This window comes from Podarcis liolepis (genome assembly GCF_965112155.1).
Source record: "Podarcis liolepis genome assembly, chromosome: 10".
NCBI classification, from domain to species: domain Eukaryota; kingdom Metazoa; phylum Chordata; class Lepidosauria; order Squamata; family Lacertidae; genus Podarcis; species Podarcis liolepis.
Window position 1 is genome coordinate 21,882,917 of NC_139562.1, and position 23,672 is coordinate 21,906,588.

Genomic DNA, 23,672 nt, shown 5'->3' on the forward strand with positions numbered 1-23,672 from the left:
CTGACAGTAAGAGCTGTTCGACAGTGGAATTTGCTGCCAAGGAGTGTGGTGGAGTCTCCTTCCTTGGAGGTCTTTAAGCAGAGGCTTGACAACCATATGTCAGGAGTGCTCTGATGGTGTTTCCTGCTTGGCAGGGGGTTGGACTCGATGGCCCTTGTGGTCTCTTCCAACTCTATGATTCTATGAGGTTTGGACCCTGGTTTACCAGTTACTAGTCCAACACTCTAACCATTACACTGCACTGGCTTGCCTGCCCTAGATTAGAATCTCCATTTCAGTATATACTACAAAAGAGAGGGGAATAGTACATCTATCTTTTCAGTGTCTACTCTCTGTTTTCTATGCATTAACCACCGGAATTCGCAGTACAAGAGGGAAGTTAGAAGAAGCTAGAGAAAAAGATCTGCATCAATCAATGTGAAGCTTGCCCCTTTATCTACATATGCTTTGCGGTTTAGGAAAGACATTATTATGCAACTGGAAAGAAACAGCAGGAAGTCACTGCTTTTTGGGTTATTTTAAGAGGTGCTTGGTTAAAAAAATAAAGGAGACCAATGGACACACCTAAAAGTGAGTTGGAATGAAACCAATGAAATAGAAGAGCCAAGTGGTCAAGACTTACGTTTCACTGTCTGTCATATCCACTAACTCAGAAGGACCTGTCAAAGGAAACAAGGTAAATCACATGGCAATCCTCAAGTTCATCAACACAAAATGGATTCCAATTCAGGGGCATGCTGAGGATTTTCACTTCCTTCCCCTTTAGGTGGTACATATCAATACACTAAGTGGAAATAAATAAATAATAAAAATTATAATTATAATTTATTATACCCCACCCATCTGGCTGGGTTTCTCCAGCTGCTCTGGGTGGCTCCCAACAGAGTTACAAGCACAACAAAACATCAAACATTAAAAACTTCCCTAAACAGGGCTGCTTTCAAATGTCTTCTAAAAATCAGATTTATTTCCTTGACATCTGATGGGAAGGCATTCCACAGGGTGAGCGCCACCACCAAGAAGGCCCTCTGCCTGGTTCCCTGTAATCTCAGTTCTTGCAGGGAGGGAACCACCGGAAGGCCTTCGGAGCTGGACCTCAGTGTCCGGGCTGAACAATGGGGGTAGAGACACTCCTTCAGGTATACTGGGCCGAGGCCATTTAGGGCTTTAAAGGTCAGCACCAAGACTTTGAATTGTGCCCAGAAACATACTGGGAGCCAATGTAGGTCTTTCAAGACCAGTGTTATGTGGTCTCGGCGGCCACTCCCAGTACAAGGAAATACAATGCAGAGTGTTAAAATTCATTGGTGTTTGGTGCCTATTGAGGCTGGTAGGGTGGGAGGCAGACAAACAGTAGATCAAGCCAGAGCCAGTGGCAGGTAGGGCCAGCTAATGCTAGTTTGCACCCTTCCTCTTCCTGCCAAGTTCTACAAGAGCAACCCTAAGACTAAGGAGAAGGCAGATGATGGTTAACGTCACCCTTTAAAGTGGTTGTAGCTATGAAGGCAGGCAGGTGGGGAGTGACCGAGGGCAGACAGAGGTCAGTGGGGCCGTGTTCCATTCACCTTCAGTTACTAACCTCCATTGATAAAATTCTAATTTTGAATCTGGGAGAAATTTAGTATGTCTTTAAGGTGAAGAAGACAAATGTAGAAATTTTAAGAGGATGGAGCTTAGGGATGGGGAGTCAGCCTTGATTTTTAGCCCAGTGCCCTTTACTTGTTTATTATTTAGTATGATTGTTTCTTGTTTCGTCGCTGTCATTTATAAAGTGTCTAAAATTGTTAAGCACCAAGCAGAAAGTTAAAACAGAGAAAGAAAACAACAACCCACCTAGGGGTTTGCCAACAAAAGATAAAGATACAATATGGTGGGGCTTGGGGAGGAAATCAAATGGAAAGAAGAGTTAATTAGTTCATCCAGTGGAAATTATTCAGTAGTAAAGTCCACTGAGTTAAATAGAGCTCACTCCGAAGTCATAGCTGTCAACATTTCCCTTTTTTTAAGGGAAATTCCCTTATTCTGAATAGGATTCCTCGCAAGAAAAGGGAAAAGTTGACAGCTATGTTCCAAGTACAGATGCATAAATGTGATATATTTAAAGGAGGTTTGAAGCACACAGCCCTGACTGTAGTTTATCTCTGACAGAGCTATAACTCCCAACATGCTTAGCTAACCACAGTTCCCAGGATTCTTTGGGGTGAGGAGGTGCTTAAAATGTATAGTGTGAATACAACCTAAATGTGCATGGGATTTCAGCCTTTTTTCTCAAATGCCTGCCTCTCCAGCAACCATCTCATGCCCCCCTGTGATTCCTCCCCTTTTCTGGACCTCGCTTTCTTATATATATCAATCTCCCCTTTGCTGCCAGACGACCATTCCAAATCCTCCTCTGGCTCAGGACAAAAGCCGCACAGATGTGGGAAAGGCTGGCACTGGGGAAAGCTAGTGGCACTGTCATCCTGCCACAGCAGGGAGCTGGCTGCTTTTACCCAGGGACAAGGAGCAAAGGAAAGGGGGGGGGAGCGGGGCGGGAAGGCAAGGAGAAAGGGAGTGCCAACTAACCCAATGGAAATCCGGAAGGGAAATGCATGAGTGAGATTTCTATCAAGGAAAACAGCAGGGAGGGATGGGGAAATAAAAACAAAACGGGGAAAGAGAAAGAGAGAAATGTGCAGGGAGGTGGAGAAGTGAAGAAAAGGATCAGGGAATTAAAGGAAGAATGGCGAGGGGAATCTCGCCTGAAAAGAGCTCAGAAGGGGAAAGCAACAGGAGGGTGCCCTGTGGGGACCACTGTCTGTCCTTAACAGCTCCAATTGTCAGCCCGTCTCAAATTCATAATTCTTTCCCCTTTATCCTGCCTTTAGCTGCACCACACACACACACACACACACACACACTGGTGGTTTCCCAGGAAGCAAAGCACGTCAAAATCCCTATGGTGCTGTGTGTATGTGGGCCAAGAAGGTGGGGCGAAGATGTGGAAAATCAGGCATCTGCCCCCTCACAAGGAGACAAAAGAGGAAGCTAAAGGTTCCCATTTCAGCCAGATTTCCAAACAACATGGCACCCATAAATGCAATCCCCTCCTTCCCAATCAACCCTCTTTCTTAACACAGACAACATTAAGCCTCTGTCTTCCAACCAAGAATAATGCAGTTACTCAGACCCTCTTCACATGCACTCCAAGCTACGGGAGATGCATTTCTCCATGGTGATATCCCATCCATCTATGTCATGTGTGAATACGCAATCCCATGGGTGGGAGCTGGCAGGTGGCGGAGAACCATACAATTGATTCTGCTTATGTGGCTGCACTAATAATGAGGGCTGCGCGTTTGATCTGGAGGAACCTCAATACTCAAACCAAACTGAGGAGATTCATATGGTTCCCCAGTCATCTAGCAACTTGCAAGAGAAACTAAGCAATGGAAGGATCCCAGGTCTGTGTTTATCAACATGCTACTTTGTATGTTGTTGTCAAAAAGCATCTCCCAGGCTGCAAAGAGCCCTGCATGGCTGCAAGTGAGCCCAGAGTTTTCCTTTAAAAAGTTCATTGGAAAGGAAGTCCAAGCAGATGCCATTGAGCACCTCACTAATAGAAGATAAATGCAACCTCCCCATCCCCTATTATTTTTTCCCCTTGAAGCTCTGGTCCCTCATCCCATATTCTTCAGAGGCATGTACTGAGGCCACCACCCTCAAATGGTTGAAACAGACCTGCTGCTAAGGTCATCAAAGCACCACATCAAAATGTATGGCTATCTACTGAAGAAGGGCCAATATGCTTCAGCCTTTCCAAAGGGATCATACAAAACCAGTTGGCCAGAGACTTTATCCCTATTCATGCATCAGTTGCATGAAGAGAGAGTAAGATTGTGCTGATTGCTCTCCTCCCAGTGTCCCAGGCCTGCAGGCAACATCGGTGACACTCTTTCTCAGTGCCGTGTTAGTTCATCATGTTGTTATTGAACAAATAAGGTTTGTGGTGAGACACAAACCAACACATGTTTGCATCACTGGCAATAATGGTTCTACAATACCACTACCAAGCATCTGAAAAGCTATTGTCTGTGCACTTTGCCAGTGGAAGGGCTAGACTGAGTGATTTTTTACACCCGTGCCTTCCAACCAGGTAACTGATCAGAGCCAATAAGGCCCCTTGAATGTGAAGAGCTTGGCACCCACCCCCTCACTCACCGTGGTCTAGGATGTACTTCACAATCTCGCCGTGCCCAGTTTTGGCTGCGTGGTGAAGCAAGGAACAGTGGTCAGGTCCCTGGATTAACAGATTAGCTCCTTTTTTGCAGCAGTCTATGAACTGGAAGAAAAATGCATAGAGAAAAGTCTAAGTAATGCAAAGTTGTGGTTTCCTTTTGCAGATGTGGCGTTAAACAAATTGCATTGCTAAAACAGAAATAGCTGTTAGGCAAATGTTTGCTGGGCTTCCCAGTTCAGCTCTGAGCAATGGAGAAATAAGCAAGTATCTTTAACAGCATTTCATGAACAGATACGCCTTACAATGTAATATAAAATAGGTTGGACAATGGCCTATCAACTTTCTGTTAAATTTGTTTGTAACTGAGGTGAGGAACCTCTGGCCTGTTTGGCCTATTTGGTCCCACCATGTCTCTCCATTTGGTCCACCAGGCCATTTTGGACAAGCCACCACTCACCTGTCCTGCACCAGGGATCATATATGATGTCTGGTATGGAATAGGTAAAGTTCCAGCTGTGCTGAAAAGGGGTTTGCAGGCACCACTGATCACCTGATGGGTAGCACCTGCAAAAGCCTTTGCAATGAACTTTGAAGCCCTGCCCATCAGCTGATTGTTGGGGCTTCAACAAGCAGCACAGGGCTCTCTGAATAAGCCAACAATCAGATGAAGCCCCAATAACCTTCAGCATAGGAGCCCATCCTCCCTAGGCCAGTGAAAGTCCTGAGAACTGGTTTGCATGTGATGGTCATAGAAAACTGCTGCACACATTAGCTGTCACTGTGACGAGTGAGTTGCACGCATACCAGGCAGATAGGAGCAATTGAGGAGGGCATGGAGATAGGCTTGTGAGGAATGTGGGATGGAGAGAGTCCTGGGAGCTGCTTAGAGAGGCCTGGTAGGTCTATATTTCGTCCTGCTTGTGAGCCTTCCATAGGTATCTCCTTGGGCACTGTGAGAACAGGATGCAGGACTTGATTCTTATATTACGTTCTTCACAAAAAATGTGTCTCCCAGGCCATTTCACAAGCTTCACAAAGAGAACATTTTAAAGCATTAGGTGACCGACTCTGGGGTTGCGCGCTCATCTCGCTCTATAGACCAAGGGAGCCGGTGTTTGTCCACAGACAGCTTCCAGGTCATGTGGCCAGCATGACTAAGCCGCTTCTGGCGAACCAGAGCAGCACACAGAAACGCCGTTTACCTTCCCGCCAGAGCGGTACCTATTTATCTACTTGCACTTTGATGTGCTTTCGAACTGCTAGGTTGGCAGGAGCAGGGACTGAGCAATGGGAGCTCACCCCGTCACAGGGATTTGAACCGCTGACTTTCTGATCAGCAAGTCCTAGGCTCTGTGGTTTAACCCACAGCACCACCCACTGAGCCAGCTCCAATTCATGGATTGCTATTAGCCAGAAGCAATAACTTCTCATGGCACAGCCCACCTCAAATTCTTGTGTGAACGAATAAAAATCCTAGTCTGTGGTCAGAAAGCACATAAAATATCCAAGCTAAGCAGATTTGGATCTGTTTAGGAGCATCACTTTCTGTTCCATGACGGGCAAAATGTGGGATATAAATGTAAGAGAATCAATAACACGGCATAATGTCATTTATGGCAGTGATCCCTTGATCAGAAAAAAATGTAACCTCTGAAATGTGCCTTAGTAATTGAAAAACAGGTGATGCAATGACAGACATAAGCAGCATAATGACAGGAGTTGGGGAGGGGGGAAAACCCTCCCCTTTCTACCCCGGCAGGAGAGAAATAGGAGAGGCTTGGCATTCCTGGAACCTGCTTAATATCTGAACTGCATTCACAGCAAATACTGAAATTGCAATGAAGTGCAAAGGAGAGCAGAAACTAATGTACTATTAGACTGGCCATACATCAAATCATAAGATGATAGACTGTGGTGCCTGTTACTTACATGGGTAGCTACTTGCATCTGCACTGAATTATGCGTTTAGGAGTGTTTGGATGTTGTAGTATTGCTAAGACTAGTCTCTTGGGGAAGTTGTGAGTGTTTAGCATTTAATAGTAATTCTTCAGCTTATAAAGTAACTCAGTATGCTTGAGGGTGGGTGTGTTGTGCAGGATAAGGCTTTGTATGTATTACTTTATTTCATCGGAGGCATGAAAGATTTCCAGATATGATTGGAGACATTTTTGTTCCAACAAGCTTTTCCAACAGAATGAATAGGTCTCTGTCATGCATAGCCACTTGCTATTTTTTCTGAGCTGCTGATCTTTTCTGTTCTGTTTTAAACTGTTTTCTAGCTTCTTTTGCTACATTTTGTACATTGCCTTGAGATGACTGTGGAAGGTGCTTAAAACTTACTTATGTACATACTTGCTCTCAATGAGATCTCTTGTTCTAGAAGTGATTCTAGCTGGCATTTGGTGATCAGATATGCATCCATTTGGAGTTTGAAGAAGGATAACAAATTATCCTGGCCTCAGTTATCCACGCTTTGATAACCTCCAGGCTAGACTACTGTAATGCACTATATGTGAGACTGCCTTTGAAGACTGGACTCATTTTGGACTCACAGCTGTCCATGGAGGCGCAGGTCAATTCTGTATCCAGGGCAGCTGTCTACCAACTCCACCTGGTACGCAGGCTGAGACCCTACCTGCCCACGGACTGTCTCGCCAGAGTGGTGCATGCTCTAGTTATCTCCCGCTTGGACTACTGCAATGCGCTCTACGTGGGGCTACCTTTGAAGATGACTCGGAAACTACAACTAATCCAGAATGCGGCAGCTAGACTGGTGACTGGGGGTGGCCGCCGAGACCACATAACACCGGTCTTGAAAGACCTACATTGGCTCCCAGTACGTTTCTGAGCACAATTCAAAGTGCTGGTGCTGACCTTTAAAGCCCTAAACGGCCTTGGTCCAGTATACCTGAAGGAGCGTCTCCACCCCCATCGTTCTGCCCGGACACTGAGGTCCAGCGCCGAGGGCCTTCTGGCGGTTCCCTCATTGCGAGAAGCAAAGCTACAGGGAACCAGGCAGAGGGCCTTTTCGGTAGTGGCGCCCGCCCTGTGGAACGCCCTCCCATCAGATGTCAAAGTGATAAACAACTAGCTGACATTCAGAAGACATCTTAAGGCTTAAGGTTCAAGGAAGTTTTTAATGTGTGATATTTTAGTGTATTTCTGGTTTCTATGGAAGCCGCCCAGAGTGGCTGGGGAAACCCAGCCAGATGGGTGGGGTACAAATAATAAATTATTATTATTATTATTATTATTATTATTATTATTATTATTATTATTATTACTGTTCAGAAATGATAAGTTAATACAGAATGGGAATGGCCATTATGAAAAGACTGTGCCTGGACTATGATAACTGCACTCACTCCCAATGCATTTCTGGGCCCAGTTCAAAGTGCTGTTTTGACCTTTCATAGCTTAGGGTCAAAGCACCCATATATAGTGGTACCTCGGTTCTCGGACACAATCCATTCTGGAAGAGCGTTCGACTTCCGAAACATTCAAAAACCGAGGCACAAAGGGCTGGCTGCAAATTCAATTGGAAAAAAAATTGAAAAACACGCAGCGGGAACTGTTCGACTTTCGAGGCGCATTCAAAAATGGAAGCAATTACTTCTGGGTTTGGCTTCCGAGATGCACGAAAACCAAGGTACCACTGTTATGAAGTTCTTGACTAGAGGGTCTCCTGCTAGTGCCCCCATCATCTAAGGCAGCCTTTGCCAACCTGGTGACCTCCAGATATTTTGGACTACAACTCCCATCAGGCCAAGCCAGTTTGACAAAGGCTGATCTAAGGTGAGGCTTTATGGCCATGGTGCCCCAGTTCTCCTCTCCAGTGAGGTTTGCCTGGTGCCCATCTTAATGTCCTTGTTTAATTTTCCAAATATTTAGATGCAAATGTAAGCTAGCCCACCAGCCATTTTAATCCTGTTCATAGATTCCTTGGCTTTCGGGGGTTGTTCTATTTCTCCATGTTTACATTTTTAGTTATTTTTTATCCCTTTTTTGGTTGATCATCCTTGAGATATAAAAACTTGTATTAAATAAATGAATGGTAATAATAACAACCATGTAACGGGTATAGGGAATATCAATGACTTCTTTTACTTACTTTTAGAAAATCACCAGCTATTACTGACTGTAAAAGTGCTGCAAAGAACAAAAAGAGGACATTAGCATTAATAATCATTCTTGACACAAATGCAGTCATGTTGCCCGATTCTGATAATTAATACAAAATAAGAGGCTGGCCCCAAAGGCCTTATATTCTACAGGCATGACCTTTCCAGGCTACTGTATTGCATTGCATTGCAACTTAGATTTAAGAGCATTTTCTCACCTGAAACTTAAATCAACACATATTTGCAAATGTAAAAACAACAGTAGCAGAAGCAGCAACCCTACATCTTGTTCCATATTCTATTCTGCATCAAAAAGCATCACATGTCGTACAAGCTGCATATGAACTTCCAAAAGATCCTCTCTCTCTTTTCTCTCACTTGTGAAAAATGGCAGCTCTGGATTTGGTGTGGTGCGGGCAGTTCTCCTGCACATGGCATCGAGCCGAGGGGGTGCAAATTTGAGAGGAGCGATAATTAAGAAGATCAATTTGGGGGCACCAAATTTTGGCCTTGCGCAAGATGGCATATTACAGAAGATTGCCAAAGTCTGGCCATGAAAATCGTCTCATCACATTGGCCCCTGTTCCACACATTATGTAACACCAAACCCATATTTGCCCCTGAGTGCAAGGAGTTGTTGAAATTACCAGAACTCTGGTGAATGTACCTGTATAACCCAAATATTTTCAAATATCCACTTGCCGCATAAATACTTTACATATTTAGGAGTACACCAACCAATGTAACACATTAAAAGGTGCTTAGTGACATGCTTAACCAGTAAGGGATTCTTACAGAAGGCTTCAATTCAAGGAGGGCCATAGCTCAGTTGTGGCACATCTGCTTTTCCAGCAGGAGGTTCCAGGTTCAATCGCCGGCATCTCCAGGTAGGGCTGAGAATATTGCCTGCCCCAAACCTTGGAGAGCTGCTGCCTGTCAGTGTGGACAGCACTGAGCTAGATGGAGCAACAGTGTCTCCGAAAATTTTTGCACAACACCTGGGAAGACAGGCGAAATAATGCCAGTGTACTGGAAGAAGCAAAGATCTCCAGTGTCAAAGCGATGATTCTTCAACATCAACTTTATTGGACTGGTCATGTTGTGAGCATGCCTGATTATCGTCTTCCAAAGCAACTACTTTATTCCGAACTTTTAAAAGCATAATGCTGGTGGTCAAGAAGGCAAATCTTTAAAAATGTAGTATAAACACCAACAACAGGGAAACACTGGCCTGAAAGCACTCCAATTGGAGAACAGCCTTTACCAAAGGTGTCATGGGCTTTGAAGACTCTCAAACTCAGGACAAAAGGGAGAAACGCACTAAGAGGAAGGCATGCTTAGCAAACCCTGACCGTGATCAATTCCCGCCCAGGAAACCTATGTCCCCATTGTAGAAGGACGTATGGATCCAGAATTGGCCTCCGCAGTCACTTAACGACTCAAAATTAAGACCATGATCATGGAAGACAATCTTACTCGGCAACGAGAGAAGAAGAAGAAGAAGAAGAAGAAGAAGAAGAAGAAGAAGAAGAAGAAGAAGAAGAAGAAGAAGAAAGGGTCTGACTCAGTATAAGGCAGCTTCCTGTCTTTCTAAGAAACCATATCCGTATATAAAGGATGTTAAGCCAATCAGTTGTTTGTTTGTTTGTTTGTTTGTTTGTTTGTTTGTTTGTTTGTTTGAATTTATAGCAAGAGTGGGGAACCTTTTCACCCTTGAGAGCCACATTCCCTCATGTGCAACCTCTCAAGCACCACATGCCAGTGGTGGGTGGGGCCACTGCAAAAAGTGGGTGGAGCCACAGGTGTGACTCTTACCATGGTACAGTAAAAGTCAGGTGTTCCTACATACAGCCACACTTCATGCTCCTCTATCTTCATGCTCTATCCAGGCAAGAAAGAGGCACCATCATAATTCAATTGTATATTCCAGCCAGGAGAAAACCAATTGAGGAGGGTTCAGAGCAGGAAAATTGAGGAGGGGAGCATGGGAACATGGCTTGAGAATAGTCATGGGAGCCAGATGGAGAGGGTTGAGGGCTGCATTTGAACTCTGGGACTGAGGAGCCCTATCCCTGATTTATAGTTGGCCCATCACCATGCAGTTTCCAGGTGGGTTACATTCAAGGTCAACACTAAGTCATCACTTAGACCAGTGTTCCCCAACCTTGGGACTCCAGCTGTTTTTGGACTACAACTCCCATCATCCCTCGCTAGCAAGACCAGTGGTCAAGGATGATGGGAATTGTAGTCCAAAAACAGCTAGAGGCTGGGGAACACTGACTTACACCATATCAAACAGCAAGCAGAAACTCTGCAGAAGGAGTTATGCTCTGCAAAAATATGCATCTTGAGCAGCCAGTAATAGGGTGAGACACAAGTTAGCAGGGAGGGCATATCACAACCCAGAGGCCATCACAGTGAAGACCCTCTCATGCACCACAACCCAATGAATGTCAAAGGTCAACTGTAAAAATGCAAATTTCAGAGGCTTATCAGTTCACCTATTGCTTAAAGAGGTATAGTTCTGATGGATTTGCCTTTAGATGAGAATTGCAATTATTTCGGTTCCCCCAAATATCACTTTTGCCTAGTGCAGAAACGGAACTGACTCTAGCACCACCATATTCCTGACTAGAAACCCTCGCCTTCACTGGAGTCTGAAAAATGAAGAAGTGCAAGCAAATTGGCAGAGAATTTTCTCTGTGCAGCACTGGGCTGGCACCTCCGTGGAGAGAATTCCACAAGGAGCTCATTATTACTCCAGGAATAACACCACAAACGTGTAAAAGGGAGAGGGAGAAAGAAAGAAAGAAATCACTGCAGGAAGAACTGAAGGACGCAAGCAAAGAAACTAAGCAATGTTGCTCACTCAGAGAGCCTATGTTTGCGATACAAGATTCAAATGCTTCTTGCATCAGACTTTTGTGTAAGAGTCTCAGGAACATTTCCTCACTTCATCTCCCACGTGCAGCACAGGAAAATGTAACATCCAAACCAAAAGGGTTATAAAACAAACAATAAAACTACAGTAACTCTTAAGGCAGATTTCATGACAACTTATTTACAGGTTTTCCAAAAAGCACCCAGCAGCTCTATTAACTGGGACACGTGTGTTGCTTTGCTGGGTATTGTGGGGTTGTTTGTTTGTTTCTAAAGGGGCAGATAAATGAATAAAAAGGGTGGGAGAATCTTTTCCTGTTCAGCAGATACTATACCTCCAGCAGGTTCAGCCAAGCAACTTCTTCAAGTCTACTTGTGGAAACTCTAATTCCAAAATTATTTATTGATGCTTTATAAGATAAAGGGACCTCTGATAGTTAAGTCTAGCCACGAACGACTCTGGGGTTGTGGCGCTCATCTCGCTTTTCAGGCCAAGGGAGCCAGTGTTTGTCTGCAGACTGTTTTTCCAGGACATGTGGCCAGCATGACTAAACCACTTCTGGCGCAATGGAACACCAGCACCAGAGTAGTTCACGGAAATGCCGTTTACCTTCCCGCTGGAGTGGTACTTATTTATCTACTTGCACTTTGACGTGCTTTCAAACTGCTAGGTTGGCAGGAGCTTGGACCGAGCAACGGGAGCTCACCCCGTCATGGGGATTCAAACCACCAACCTTTTGATCAGCAAGCCCAAGAGGCTCAGTGGTTTAGACCACAGCACCACCCACGTCTTAAAACATAACTCAATAAGATGTGTGGGGTATAAAAAGTAAAATTATCATTGTGGAATGGGACATCCCTATTTTCATTGGAAAAATGTTGGAGGGCATGTAAAACTGGTATAGCATGGTGGTTAAGAGACTGAGATGTGCATCACAAGAGCTCCAGTTCTACTTTTGCCTTTGCCAGATAGTCTACTAGATAGTCTTAAGCAAGCTCTTCTCCTCCAGCCTCAGTCTGCCTATCAGCTGTATGGGGAACAACAATACTTCATTTACCTGAAAGGATAGTTGTAAGGATTTCAACTGAGCAATGCATGTAGAGTGTTTTGAACTTTTGAAATCACTATACTGATGTTAAGTATTATTTATTAGCGCGTTTATTTATGACGTATTGTATTGCTAAACTTTTATAAATTGTTATCTATTAAGACATTGCTAGGAGACCTCAAAGCAACAATTCACATGCAACCTGTTTTCTCACACTGGAAGCACGGATCCATAAATCCATAAAACTCAGCTTGCATTGTTAGCCTTCATTATTTCTATTTTTGTCTGTGCAGTTCCGAAGGAGGGATGGAGCTGTCAATACATTGGGATTTTAAAACCCAAATGAAAATTTCTCATACAAACAATAATAGAGCTATTCATCCATTACAAGCATCCCTGGAAGTGTTAACTTTACTCCCTCTGCTGGCCATGAACGAAAACATCTCGTCCCTGTATAGAATATTCAACTTGCTTTTCAGCAACATTAAGGGGTGAACTGGACACTACGGTGGGGAAATGGCCCTAAGTGGTAGAAGGCAAGCTCCTATAGAAGGGTGTGGAAGCAATTTGAAGGGTAGGGTACGAGGGGGATACTGAACATCACACACAGAGAGGAGAAGAAGAAGAAGAGTTTGGATTTGATATCCCGCTTTATCACTACCTGAAGGAGTCTCAAAGCGGCTAACATTCTCCTTTCTTTTCTTCCCCCACAACAAACACTCTGTGAGGTGAGTGGGGCTGAGAGACTTCAAAGAAGTGTGACTAGCCCAAGGTCACCCAGCAGCTGCATGTGGAGGAGCGGAGACGTGAACCCGGTTCACCAAATTATGAGTCTATCGCTCTTAACCACTACATCACATATACAAACACAGACACCTGAAAAGTATTCTCAGTCCTTGGTTGTGGGTATGCATGTTGGTGTGTGATGCCCGCAAGAATTTCTCCAGTTTTTCGATGCACCCCGGACCCCCCTAGAAGTTGCTGGTCCCTGCTTTAGAATACTGATTGCCAGATAGGGTGGCTTTGTGTCCTATTCTACAGGGGGCAGTCATCTTTTTGTAGGGATTCCCTTTTTAAAGGGCCGCCCAATCCAGGCAGTGGTGGAGATTAATACTCTGTCACCAGGATGCAGAGAGCAGGTGGAGGCGTGGCTGGTGCATGTCCCAGGGCATGGCACGCCGCCCGCAGGGGCTTGGCACACATCCTGGGGGCGTGATGCACCACCTGCGGGGGCAGAGGGGGCAGCCATGATGGCACTCCACTGGGATCGCACTGCTGGGGGTGGTGTGCTCCCCCTGCCCCCTCTTCCTTCCCAGTGAGTCCAGGTCCAGCTTAAAAAGAAAGAACTTTAAGAAGAGAGAGCAGGGGCCTTGAAGTTGCCCATCAGTACTTAACCCTGGACAGAAGACTGAACAGGCAACCCAGCTGCCCTGCCACTGTCTCTTCTGCTATGTTGAGATGCCCTGCGTGTACTCTATAGAGATGTAATACGTGTATACATATAAATGAGCACCTGTGAGTTTTATGCAAATTAGAGTCCTCTTTTCTGGTGATACCATTCCTTTTCATTGGGAAAGTGAGTGGCCGAGTGTTGGGAGGGACCCCCGAGACTCACCTAGTCCAACCCCCCTGCAATGCAGGAATCTCAGCTAAAGCATCCGTGACAGATGGCCACCCAACCTCTGCTTTAAAAATCTCCAAGGAAGGAGAGTCCACAACCTCCCGAGGGAGGCCGTTCATTATTCAGAATAGTGGTTTGCATGACCGACTAAGGAAGATAACAACACAATGAAATTCAAAACAGTGACCCTAAATTGCACATTTATTTGCAATTCAATTAAAACTGTTTGGCCTAAACAATTCAACAAAATTGGTGGAGTTGATACCAGCTTTTTCAAAGGTCATTTACACCCCCCCCCCCGTCTCTTCACTTGCCTTGGAGCACTGCCCCCAGGTAATCTCACTGCCCCTCACCCACCCCCCTGGGTTCTAAACTATGTGAGCATGGTTGCAACTCAGGCTTCAAACCGTTGAAAATTGGCTTGGCTCTCAGCTCTAGGAAAAAAAGAATCTGGCTGGCACTATCAGTGTGCAATTATGGGCGAAAGGAGGCCTTTAAATATGCATTTATTCAGAGGGCGACAAATGTTGCTGCCTCACAATACAGAGCATGAATTATGCACACGTTTTATCATGCCATAAAGTATCTCCAGGCCTTGAAGATGTCACCAAGCATTATTCCATTCAACAAACACGGAGACCAAGTCATTATTTTCTTGACTTTTCCCTAAGATGAGCATTTGCAGCAAGAAATAGAAGTGCTTTAGTGCTCTTTGATTGGGTAAGTGGATTTGCTATACACAGACACAGACACACAGACACACACACACAGTCCACAGAAAACCTTGTGTGACTGACAAAAGTGCAGACCTAAGGCATCTACCCATCTAACAAACTGGCAAAATACAACGTTGGCAACACGGCGCATTTCCCTGGGCTGGCTAGATCATCAATAGACCTCCATTCTTCTAGCAGGGAGAAGCCGGGAGGATGAAAGAGGTAACTTGCTTTTCTATGCATTTTTAAACCTTTGTGCTCTTTGCTGAAGCTGCCAGTGTAAAAAAAACCCCAAACCCCCCTGTCAATTAGGTAAACCTTGCACAATCGGCATTGTTAAGAAACAGACTCTCTCTTTCAGAAATGTTGGGACACTGGCAACAGATGTTGGACTGAAAGAATAAGTTCTGTTCACTGTAATTTACAACAAGCCAATGCCCTAGAGCTGCTGCTGTTTGTTTATTTTTTAAAAAACATTTAAGCATTGCATAGCTCCAGAAAAGTGCTCTCACAGTTACCTATTGGGCTGGTAGCTCTAGCACAGCTTTCCCTTCTCGTTTTTTTGCCAATCAGTCTACAAAAGCCACCCTAAACTGCAGTAATTTCATTTCAACATAGCACTGCAGAGGAGACTCTAAAACTGCAATGAAAGCATACATGGTGGCTACAAGATGTGGCTCTCATAGTCCCCATAAATATTTCCACTTCATATGTGAGCATGTACTAAACTGGAAGTCGACAACCTTTTTGGACCAGTGGGCACGTTTTGAATTTTGAGAGTGCGCTGCAGGCACCAGCCATAAAATGGCTGTCATGGGGAGTGAGGAATAACACAAAATAAGAAACAACCACCCGCAACCATCAGGCAGGTCTTGCTGGTCCTGATTGTGGAAATCCCACAATACTGATCACACACAAATAGTTATGCTGCTACTAATAGCAACAGGGAGCATTCCTTGGTACCAGGGAAAATATACAAGGCGGCCATAGCACATTCATTTCACATAAATTGCTTAGAAGGTACCTGCCTTTCTTACTGCATAACTTCATTTCTATGAGAGCTAGAATCATAGAATTGTAGTGTTGGAAGGGACCCTGAGGATCATTGAGTTCAAGCCCCTGACATGTAGGAATAGGCAGCCGTCCCATTCAGGATTCAAACCTGCAACCTTGGTGTTATCAGCATCATGCTGTAACCAACTGAGCTATCCAGGGTGAGATACTTGCTTCTTCTTTTTAAACGAAAGCTCAGGGTCTTGGGAAACTGTCCAGGGCACCAGTGAATGCCTTTTTGGGAACCACAGTGCTTGTGGGCACCATGTTGGTGACCCCAGTTTGCTTAAGGTGGGTGACACAGATTAAACTAACCAAATATTACACTAACCAAAACTAAACTAACCCAGAGGGGTCAGTTTATCAGTTCTGGGGTTGTAGTGCAGTGTCTTAAAACATTATCATTTAAATCTGAGGTCAAAAGTTCTAATTCCGCAGTATGTCACATTCTTGTTCCTGTTGTTCACTTTCAATAGTGAGCATTCTTAATATAGGCTGGATCTAGACTTATCAAAGAAGTGTTTCAGTTAAATGCGTTGCAAACTCTGCGTGAGAAATCGGGTTGACAAAAACCGAACTCCACAGCGCCGCCTGGTGTCACAGTGCTAGAATGCATAAACAATGCATATAAAGCATTTTTTCTTTGCCAATGTAGCTGAGTCCAAAGCCTTAAACTTTATTTTAAAGCTTTACTTTAAAAGTTTCTATTTTTAAAATTAGCTGATACTTTTAGTGGAAATGTTTGCAAATGAATGCAACTCGTAACATTCATAAGCATACCTTGAACTGATAAAAGGCAGGGACACTTTGTGGGACTACAATTTATAACCTCTTGATATAAACCATTGTTTTGAGACAGTGCCTCAAATAACATTTCTATTCTTAGAAATAGCAATGTCTTAAAGCCATCACACTACAGTTGCAAACCTGATAAATGGAGCATTTCCTTTATTCCTGTAGTCTTCATTCAACAAGGATAGATGAAAGAAAGTCTCTCCCCACCCCAATTCCTCTCCCTCTCTCTTGTTAGATGAACAGTAGCAAGCCAGAAAGTGTTTAAAATGGGGGAGGGGGCAGGACAAAAAGGGAGGGCTTACAATGGTGCAGTCCCATACATGCATACGCAAACTTAAGCCTCATTTAGTTCAATGGAGCTTACTACCAAGTAAGCAAGTATAAGATTGCAGCCCAGACAGAGCATAGTTATACCACATCTTCCCCCAAGTGGAATGTTTTATTTGTTCTGTTAATTTTTGCTCAGCCTTTTTACACACAGAACACAAAGTGGCTTACATAAAACCGGAATAATTCAAGCAAAGTAAATATAGTACCTTACATCTAAAAAAGAAATGAAAATGCAGGAAGAATTTGTGCATATGTTTATTCTATTTATTTTTTAAAAAAAGAATTTATTTCTGTGCGTTCAAATGAATGGGGAACAATGCTGGGCATGCAGAAGGTGCCAAGAGCAATCCCTGGCATCTCCAGATAGGGCTGGTAAAGACATCCTGGAGAACTGCTACCAGTCAGTGCCAACTTGCAAAGTAGAGATGAGGGCCAATTCAACACTATGTTGCTTAGGTGTACACCTAGCAATTTAATGTGTGAATGACATGTATCAATACAGATGAGTATCATCTGAGTACCAGGATTGGCTGTTGCTTCCCGTAAACCTGTGCAGAGGGTTACAGAGCCTACAGAACATGTGAAAAGGTCCTCATTGTGAAGGTGTAGAGTGACAGTTTTGTTGTCTAACTCAAGGATGGGGAACCAGTGGTGCTCGATTTGTTGTTGGACTACAACTCCCATCATCCCTCACTGTGCTTCCTGGGACTGATGGGAGTTGGAGTCCAACACCAATACCTGGAGGGCCACAGGTTTCTTTTCTTAGCCCTGGTCTAGGAAAAGCTGTGAGCAACCAGAGCGCCAGACTCGCCGGCTTCTCCAATCTATTCTGTAAGACAACCATTTAAAGAAGAAGAAAACTAACCCAATGACAAGTTGATGCCACTTTTGGAAGCGATGAAAAGGGAGAAAATAGTTGTCAAGCTGAAAGAAAGATGGGGGTTGGGGAGGGATTACGGGAGCAGGAAGATGAAGGAGATGTGTGAGTGGAGAGAGTACGATTTTGGCTGGCTATCCCATGCACTTCATTAAAACACTGTTATGCTGGCAAGGGGAGAAGAGCAATTGAGTAATGGCACATTTAAAAGCAAACGCAGAGTGAAAGGCTAATCAAGGCTTCGTATGCAAATGCTTTCACTCCTAATTGCAAGAACTGCTGGCCCGCTCAGAATGCATTTGACTGGAGACTGAGATTCCTCCTTTCTCCTTTGTCTGAAGGGCTTCTTGACCGTCTTTGGTTCTAATAGAATACTTAGAAGTGAGAAATGCAAAAAAAATAAGCAGCCTTAATGTTTTTAGATGCAGAAAAAGCATTTGATAATGTTTCCTGTTTAAAGTTTTGGAATATATGAGCTGTGGAGAAGCTTTTATAAAAGGAGTTAAGGCAATGTATACAGAACCATCAGCAAAATGATAGTAAATAACATATTGACTGAGAACTGTAAAATAACCAAAGGCACTAAACAAGGTTGTCCGCTGTCACCTTTATTGTTTATATTAGTTTTAGAAGTTTTGAAGCAAAGAATAAGATGTAATCAAGAAACTGAAGGAATAAGGGTGGGACAGAGACAATACAAATTAAAAGCATTTGTAGATGATGTGGTGATATCTGTAGAAGAACCAACAGAGTTAATTCCAAAAGCATTAGAAGAGATAGAAAAAGATGGAGAAATAGCAAGTCTTAAAATTAATAAAGATAAAACCAAGCTCCTGGTAAAAAAGATAAATGATGAGAGTGAAAATAAACTACAAAATATATCAGGTCTAAAAATTGAAAAGAAGGTTAAGTATTTAGGTGTATGGTTAACAGATTACAGCTGTATAAAGATAACTATCTGAAAACATGGGAGGATATTAAAAGAAATTTGCAAATATGGGATAGAATGAAATATAGGATAGAACTTTCGTTGCTAGGGAGAGTGTCGACCATAAAGATGAATGTACTGCCAAGAATGTTATTTTTGTTTCAATCAATACCGGTGATCAGCAAGACAGTTTGCTTCAACAAATGGCAAAAAGGTATTTCTAACTATATCTGACAAGGAGAAAACCTGAGAATACAATATAAAATACTGATAGACACGAAAGAAAGAGGAGGTTTCTCCCTACCGGGTATGAGATTATATTATGAAGCATCTTGTCTGTGCTGGTTGAAGGAATGGTTGCTACTGAAGAATCCACATATTTTAGATTTGGAAAGTCATGATAATATTTTTGGTTGGCATGCTTATTTGTGGTATGAAAAGGCAAAAGTACATAAAGTCTTCACAAACCATATTATTAGGGGGGAAATGTATAGAATATGGGATAAATACAAAAACTTATTGGAGATAAAACACAACTTTGGCTTTCACCTTTGGAAGCCATAGTGGTGAAAAAGAAAAATATGACGGAAAGTTGGGCGACTTATAGAAATTTGCTAAGAGAGGAGAGTAGAGAACTTAAATTAAAAGAGTTTAAATTAAAAGAGTTTAAGGATTTATCTTGGGAATTATAGGATTAGAACTACCCAAACAGTATAGAAATTTATTTATGTATGTGACTACAGCTGCAAGAATGTTATTTGCCCAAAAGTGGGAGGATGAAGAGGTCCCGGCGAAAGAAGATTGGATACAGAAACTAATGGAGTATGCAGAAATGGCAAAACTTACTGGAAGAATAAGAAATCAAGACAAAAAACTTTTTAGAAAGGAATGGAAGTAGTTTATTGAGTATTTACAAACTGTAAACAGATCAAGACATTGGCAGGATTATTATAAAAACCTGCAGCTTTAAAGATATAGATGAGATATAGATGAGAATAGACAATTAAAAAGAATAAATGAAGGCAATTTGGAGTATGCAGGAAAGGACAAAAATGTAAGGAACTTCAGAAAGAGGGGAAAGGGAGTCGAAACTGAAAATGTTAAAACTGTTAAAACTATGATTAAATAATTGATGTAATGTATATAAACGAAAATGATAAATAAAAATTTAAAGAAGAAAAAGAACGAACTGCTGGGCCACTCAGAATGCTTTTGACTGGAGACTGAGATTCCTTCTTTTTCCTTTGTCTGAAGGACTGCCTGACCCTCCTTGGTTTTGCTGTGCTCATTCAGTGAGACTGCCTTTATATGGGGCTACTAACCATGGAGGACGCGGGTGGTGCTGTGGGTTAAACCACAGAGCCTAGGGCTTGCCGATCAGAAGGTTGGCGGTTCAAATCCCCACGGCGGGGTGAGCTCCCGTTGCTCGGTTGCTGCTCCTGCCAACCTAGCAGTTTGAAAGCACGACAAAGTGCAAGTAGATAAATAGGTACCGCTCTGGCGGAAAGGTAAACGGTGTTTCTGTGCGCTGCTCTGGTTCTCCAGAGTTGGCTTAGTCATGCTGGCCACATGACCCAGAAGCTGTACGCCAGCTCCCTCAGCCAATAAAGCGAGATGAGCGCCGCAACCCCAGAGTCGGTCACGATTGGACCTAATGGTCAGGGGTCCCTTTACCTTTACTAACCATGGAAGCTATTTACAAGATACTCCCTGTGTGACTTCGAGCTACTTGCAAGCCAGGGCACCTCCAGATGACCTGTTTATTAAGCATTCATCCTGATTTGTTTGCAGAGAAATCAAATGGCACTGACTATTTAATGAGCATTCATTCCGATTTGTTTGTGAAGATAGGGTGGCATCAAAGCAAATATCACCCCACACTTCTCAGTGCCATTTCCCATCACTTTCCTTATCGCAAAAGATCAGATCTTTGGGAGGAGCAGGTTTCTTGCGCAAGATCTCCCCGTCAACTACAACTGCACAACCTGAATTTGCCAGGCTGTCTCCCACGAGTGCCATATAAGAACGCAGGATCAGAATTATAACCCAAATTCCGGCATCACAGAATAAGACAAAAACTGGGAAGAGGCATTGTCTTCAAGTAGGATTGGAAACAGATTGCCATTCAACGCTTTCAGATCCGCCTGACCCTGCATCATTCTTCCCAGAATTGCAGATTTTGCTACGAAGGAGGCTCAGAAAATAAGCCACAAACCATCTGCCGGTCCCGTTCAGCTTCTCTCACCGGCTCCCTTGGGCTGTGTGGCACTTCACTCACCTGTTCAGAATTCCCACACATCCCACAGGGCAGCCCTTGCTTAAACCGAGAGTTTGACACTTGTTTCTTTGTCAGCAAAGCCCCCACGGGAATTGCAGTCCGTGCAATAGGTTTGTCTTGTCTTCTTTTCCCCCCTCAACGCCTCTGACAAGGGGAAGCTGTAGCCTGAATGCAAGTCAGCTATCAGTTCTGACGGCTAAAGAAAATCCTAGTCAGGGCTGCGTGGCTTGACTTGTACAAACTGCAGGATGAAAGACTTGCCCCACAGAGTTGTCTGCTGAGAAGTTTGAGGGCACTGATTTTGGTGTGAAAAGCCACGCAGCAAAGTGGCTAAGGATCGCCAGCCTTTGGGACCTTCCTCAATGCTAATCTATCTTACAAATTCAACTCCATTGCAATGTCTGTAATATACCCAGGCCAAGATTTGATTTATTTCATAAAATTTACATACCTCTTTATTTGATTTTATATTTTTGAAAAGGCAAAGTGGTTTACAAACAAGATAAAACAATTAAATTATCATTTTTTTTAAAAAAAAAACCAACAACTCTGCTTTTAACAACAATTTAAAATATTTCTGAAAAACTGATGCAAAAATTTTGTGTGGCTGGAGGGCAAGAGAGAGAGAGAGAGAGAGAGAGAGAGAGAGAGAGAGAGAGAGAGACTTTTATGGTTAACTGGTAGTCATTCATCCAGCACAGGAACGAGGACTCTACAGGACAAACTGTACCTGCCTCATTCCGTAATATATGGCTGTGTTAACATTCTCCTTCATATTGATATTGGCAACTTTCAGTCTATCTCCACTTCAGTGCTTTCACAAACTTTGCTAACATGGTTTACATCCGAACAATGCCTTTGGGTTGACAAAAAGTGGGGGGGGGGGGAGATGTTCGGTTTGTAACTTTTTCAGTAAAAAAAAAGGGAGGAGAAACTACAATACAATACTAGAAAAAAACAACCTCATGTTTAATATTTTATTACTTTTTCCATATTAGAAGCAAAAGCGGGAGTGGGGGGGGACAGGCCCTCTTCCCTGCCACCTCCAAAAAAACAAGGGGGGCGGGGGGCAGGTTGGGGAGAAGCCTCAAAATGTTGATGTTTCTGAAAGAAAGGATCATAAGAAAATTCTCCTCTTTGCCTGGCCTTAAAGGAGGATTTTAAAACCAAACCACACCGGGGTCCCTACGGTTTTCATTGTCTCAGAGATTGCCTTGAGTGTTGCTTTTTTCTTAAATTCCCTGTAAGAGTAATATATCCAAACCAAAATAAGTCCCGAAAAGAAAGGAGAAAGAGTGCCCTGAAGTCTCAGCCACACTAATTAAAATGTGGTGCTCAAGCTTTGTTGTTAAGTGCCTGGTGCAACATGAGTTATAAATGCAGTCTAGAAACAATTAAAGTTTGCCTTACTGATTAAGATTCATATTCACTGCTCAATCAACTAAAGTTTTAATGGTTTCATCTGCGGATTAAAGCTTGCAACTATAGGGGAAGGGGCACAGCTCAGCAGTGGGGCATCCGCCTTGCATGAAGAGGATCCCAGGTTCCATCCCTGTTACCTCCAAGTAGGAAAAAGATTCCTCAAATCTGGAGAGTCGTTGTCATTCAGTGTAGACAATGATGAGCTCGATCGGTCAATGGTCTAACTTGGCATAAGGCACATTCTTGTTCACAGCCTCCAATAGCAGATCCAATGAGTTTGTTTATTTACATTTCTAACCCACTTTTCTTCCATTATGCAACACAAGGCAGCATACCTGTGATTCCCTGACGGTTTCCCATTCTGGTGCTGACCAGACCTGCTCAGCTTCAGGAGAGCAGTGGCCTCATGTGCTAATGCAGGGGTCAGCAAACTTTTTCAGCAGGGGGCCGGTCCACTGTCCCTTGTGGGGGGCCAGACTATATTCTTTTTTGGGGGGGGTGAAGGAATTCCTATGCCCCATAGAAATTCCCAGAGATATAATAACCCAGAGATGCATTTTAAATAAAAGGGCACATTCTACTCATGTAAAAACACACTGATTCCAGGACCATCTGCAGGCTGGATTTAGAAGGCGATTGGGCCGGATCCGGCCCCTGGGCTTAGTTTGCCTACCTATGTACTAATGCTTTTGGGAGACATCTTGCTAGCTACTATTGGAAACAAAATGCTAGACTAGCTTTGGTTTGAAAATGGGTGTTCTTACATTCTTGGACATGTGTTGCCTAACCAGCAATGCTCTGCTCCTCTCTGCCATACCCCCAACAGAGATCTGGGGAGCCATGAATCCCCCCCAAAAAACAACTATTCCATAAGCCAAGAGAGAGCCTGAGCTTGCTGGGACTACCATTTAAGCACAAAGGAAGATGCCATTCCCTGAGTGGTCCTATTGGTCCACCTAGCTGAGGGTTCTTCACAGCCAGGGTTTCTGACAGAAGTCTCTTCCATCCTACCTGGAGATTCTGGGGATTGACCTAGGACCCTCTGCATGCAAAGCAGTTGCTGTGCCACTGAGCTATGACCAGTGCCAGATTTAGGGTGGTGTGAGCGGTTCTGCTACGCAGGGTGCCGAGGTGCAGGGGTGCAAAACTGAGAAGATCCATAATTGAGAAGATCCATTGAAGGACGCCAAATGTTGACATCACACAGGGAACCACATCACGAAAGATTACCAAAGTCTGTCCCTGCTATGACCTTTCTGCAAGGAGAAGGGAATGCAATGAGCGATGGCAAAAACAAATCTTTTGTATTTCTTGACTGCCCCCGTGACAGCACATCATCACTAAGCCTGAGAAAACACAACCCAGGGAGCACATCAGGCTGCT

General features: G+C 43.7%; 2 protein-coding genes across 8 annotated transcripts in view; one reads left to right on the plus strand and one right to left on the minus strand.

The window, feature by feature from the left end:
* Positions 1-23,672, plus strand: part of CHRM2 (cholinergic receptor muscarinic 2) — a 418,009-nt gene that overhangs the window by 333,784 nt on the left and 60,553 nt on the right. The window lies entirely within an intron of this gene.
* The window catches only part of DGKI (diacylglycerol kinase iota), a 247,578-nt gene that overhangs the window by 3,539 nt on the left and 220,367 nt on the right, over positions 1-23,672 (minus strand). For all 7 annotated transcript variants that reach the window (XM_083461921.1, XM_083461924.1, XM_083461923.1 and 4 more), the window contains 3 exons: positions 8,331-8,368; positions 4,201-4,321; positions 623-659 (listed from right to left, as the gene is read on the minus strand). In XM_083461921.1, coding sequence (XP_083318047.1) covers positions 623-659; positions 4,201-4,321; positions 8,331-8,368 — 196 coding nt within the window. The remainder of the gene's footprint in view (positions 1-622; positions 660-4,200; positions 4,322-8,330; positions 8,369-23,672) is intronic.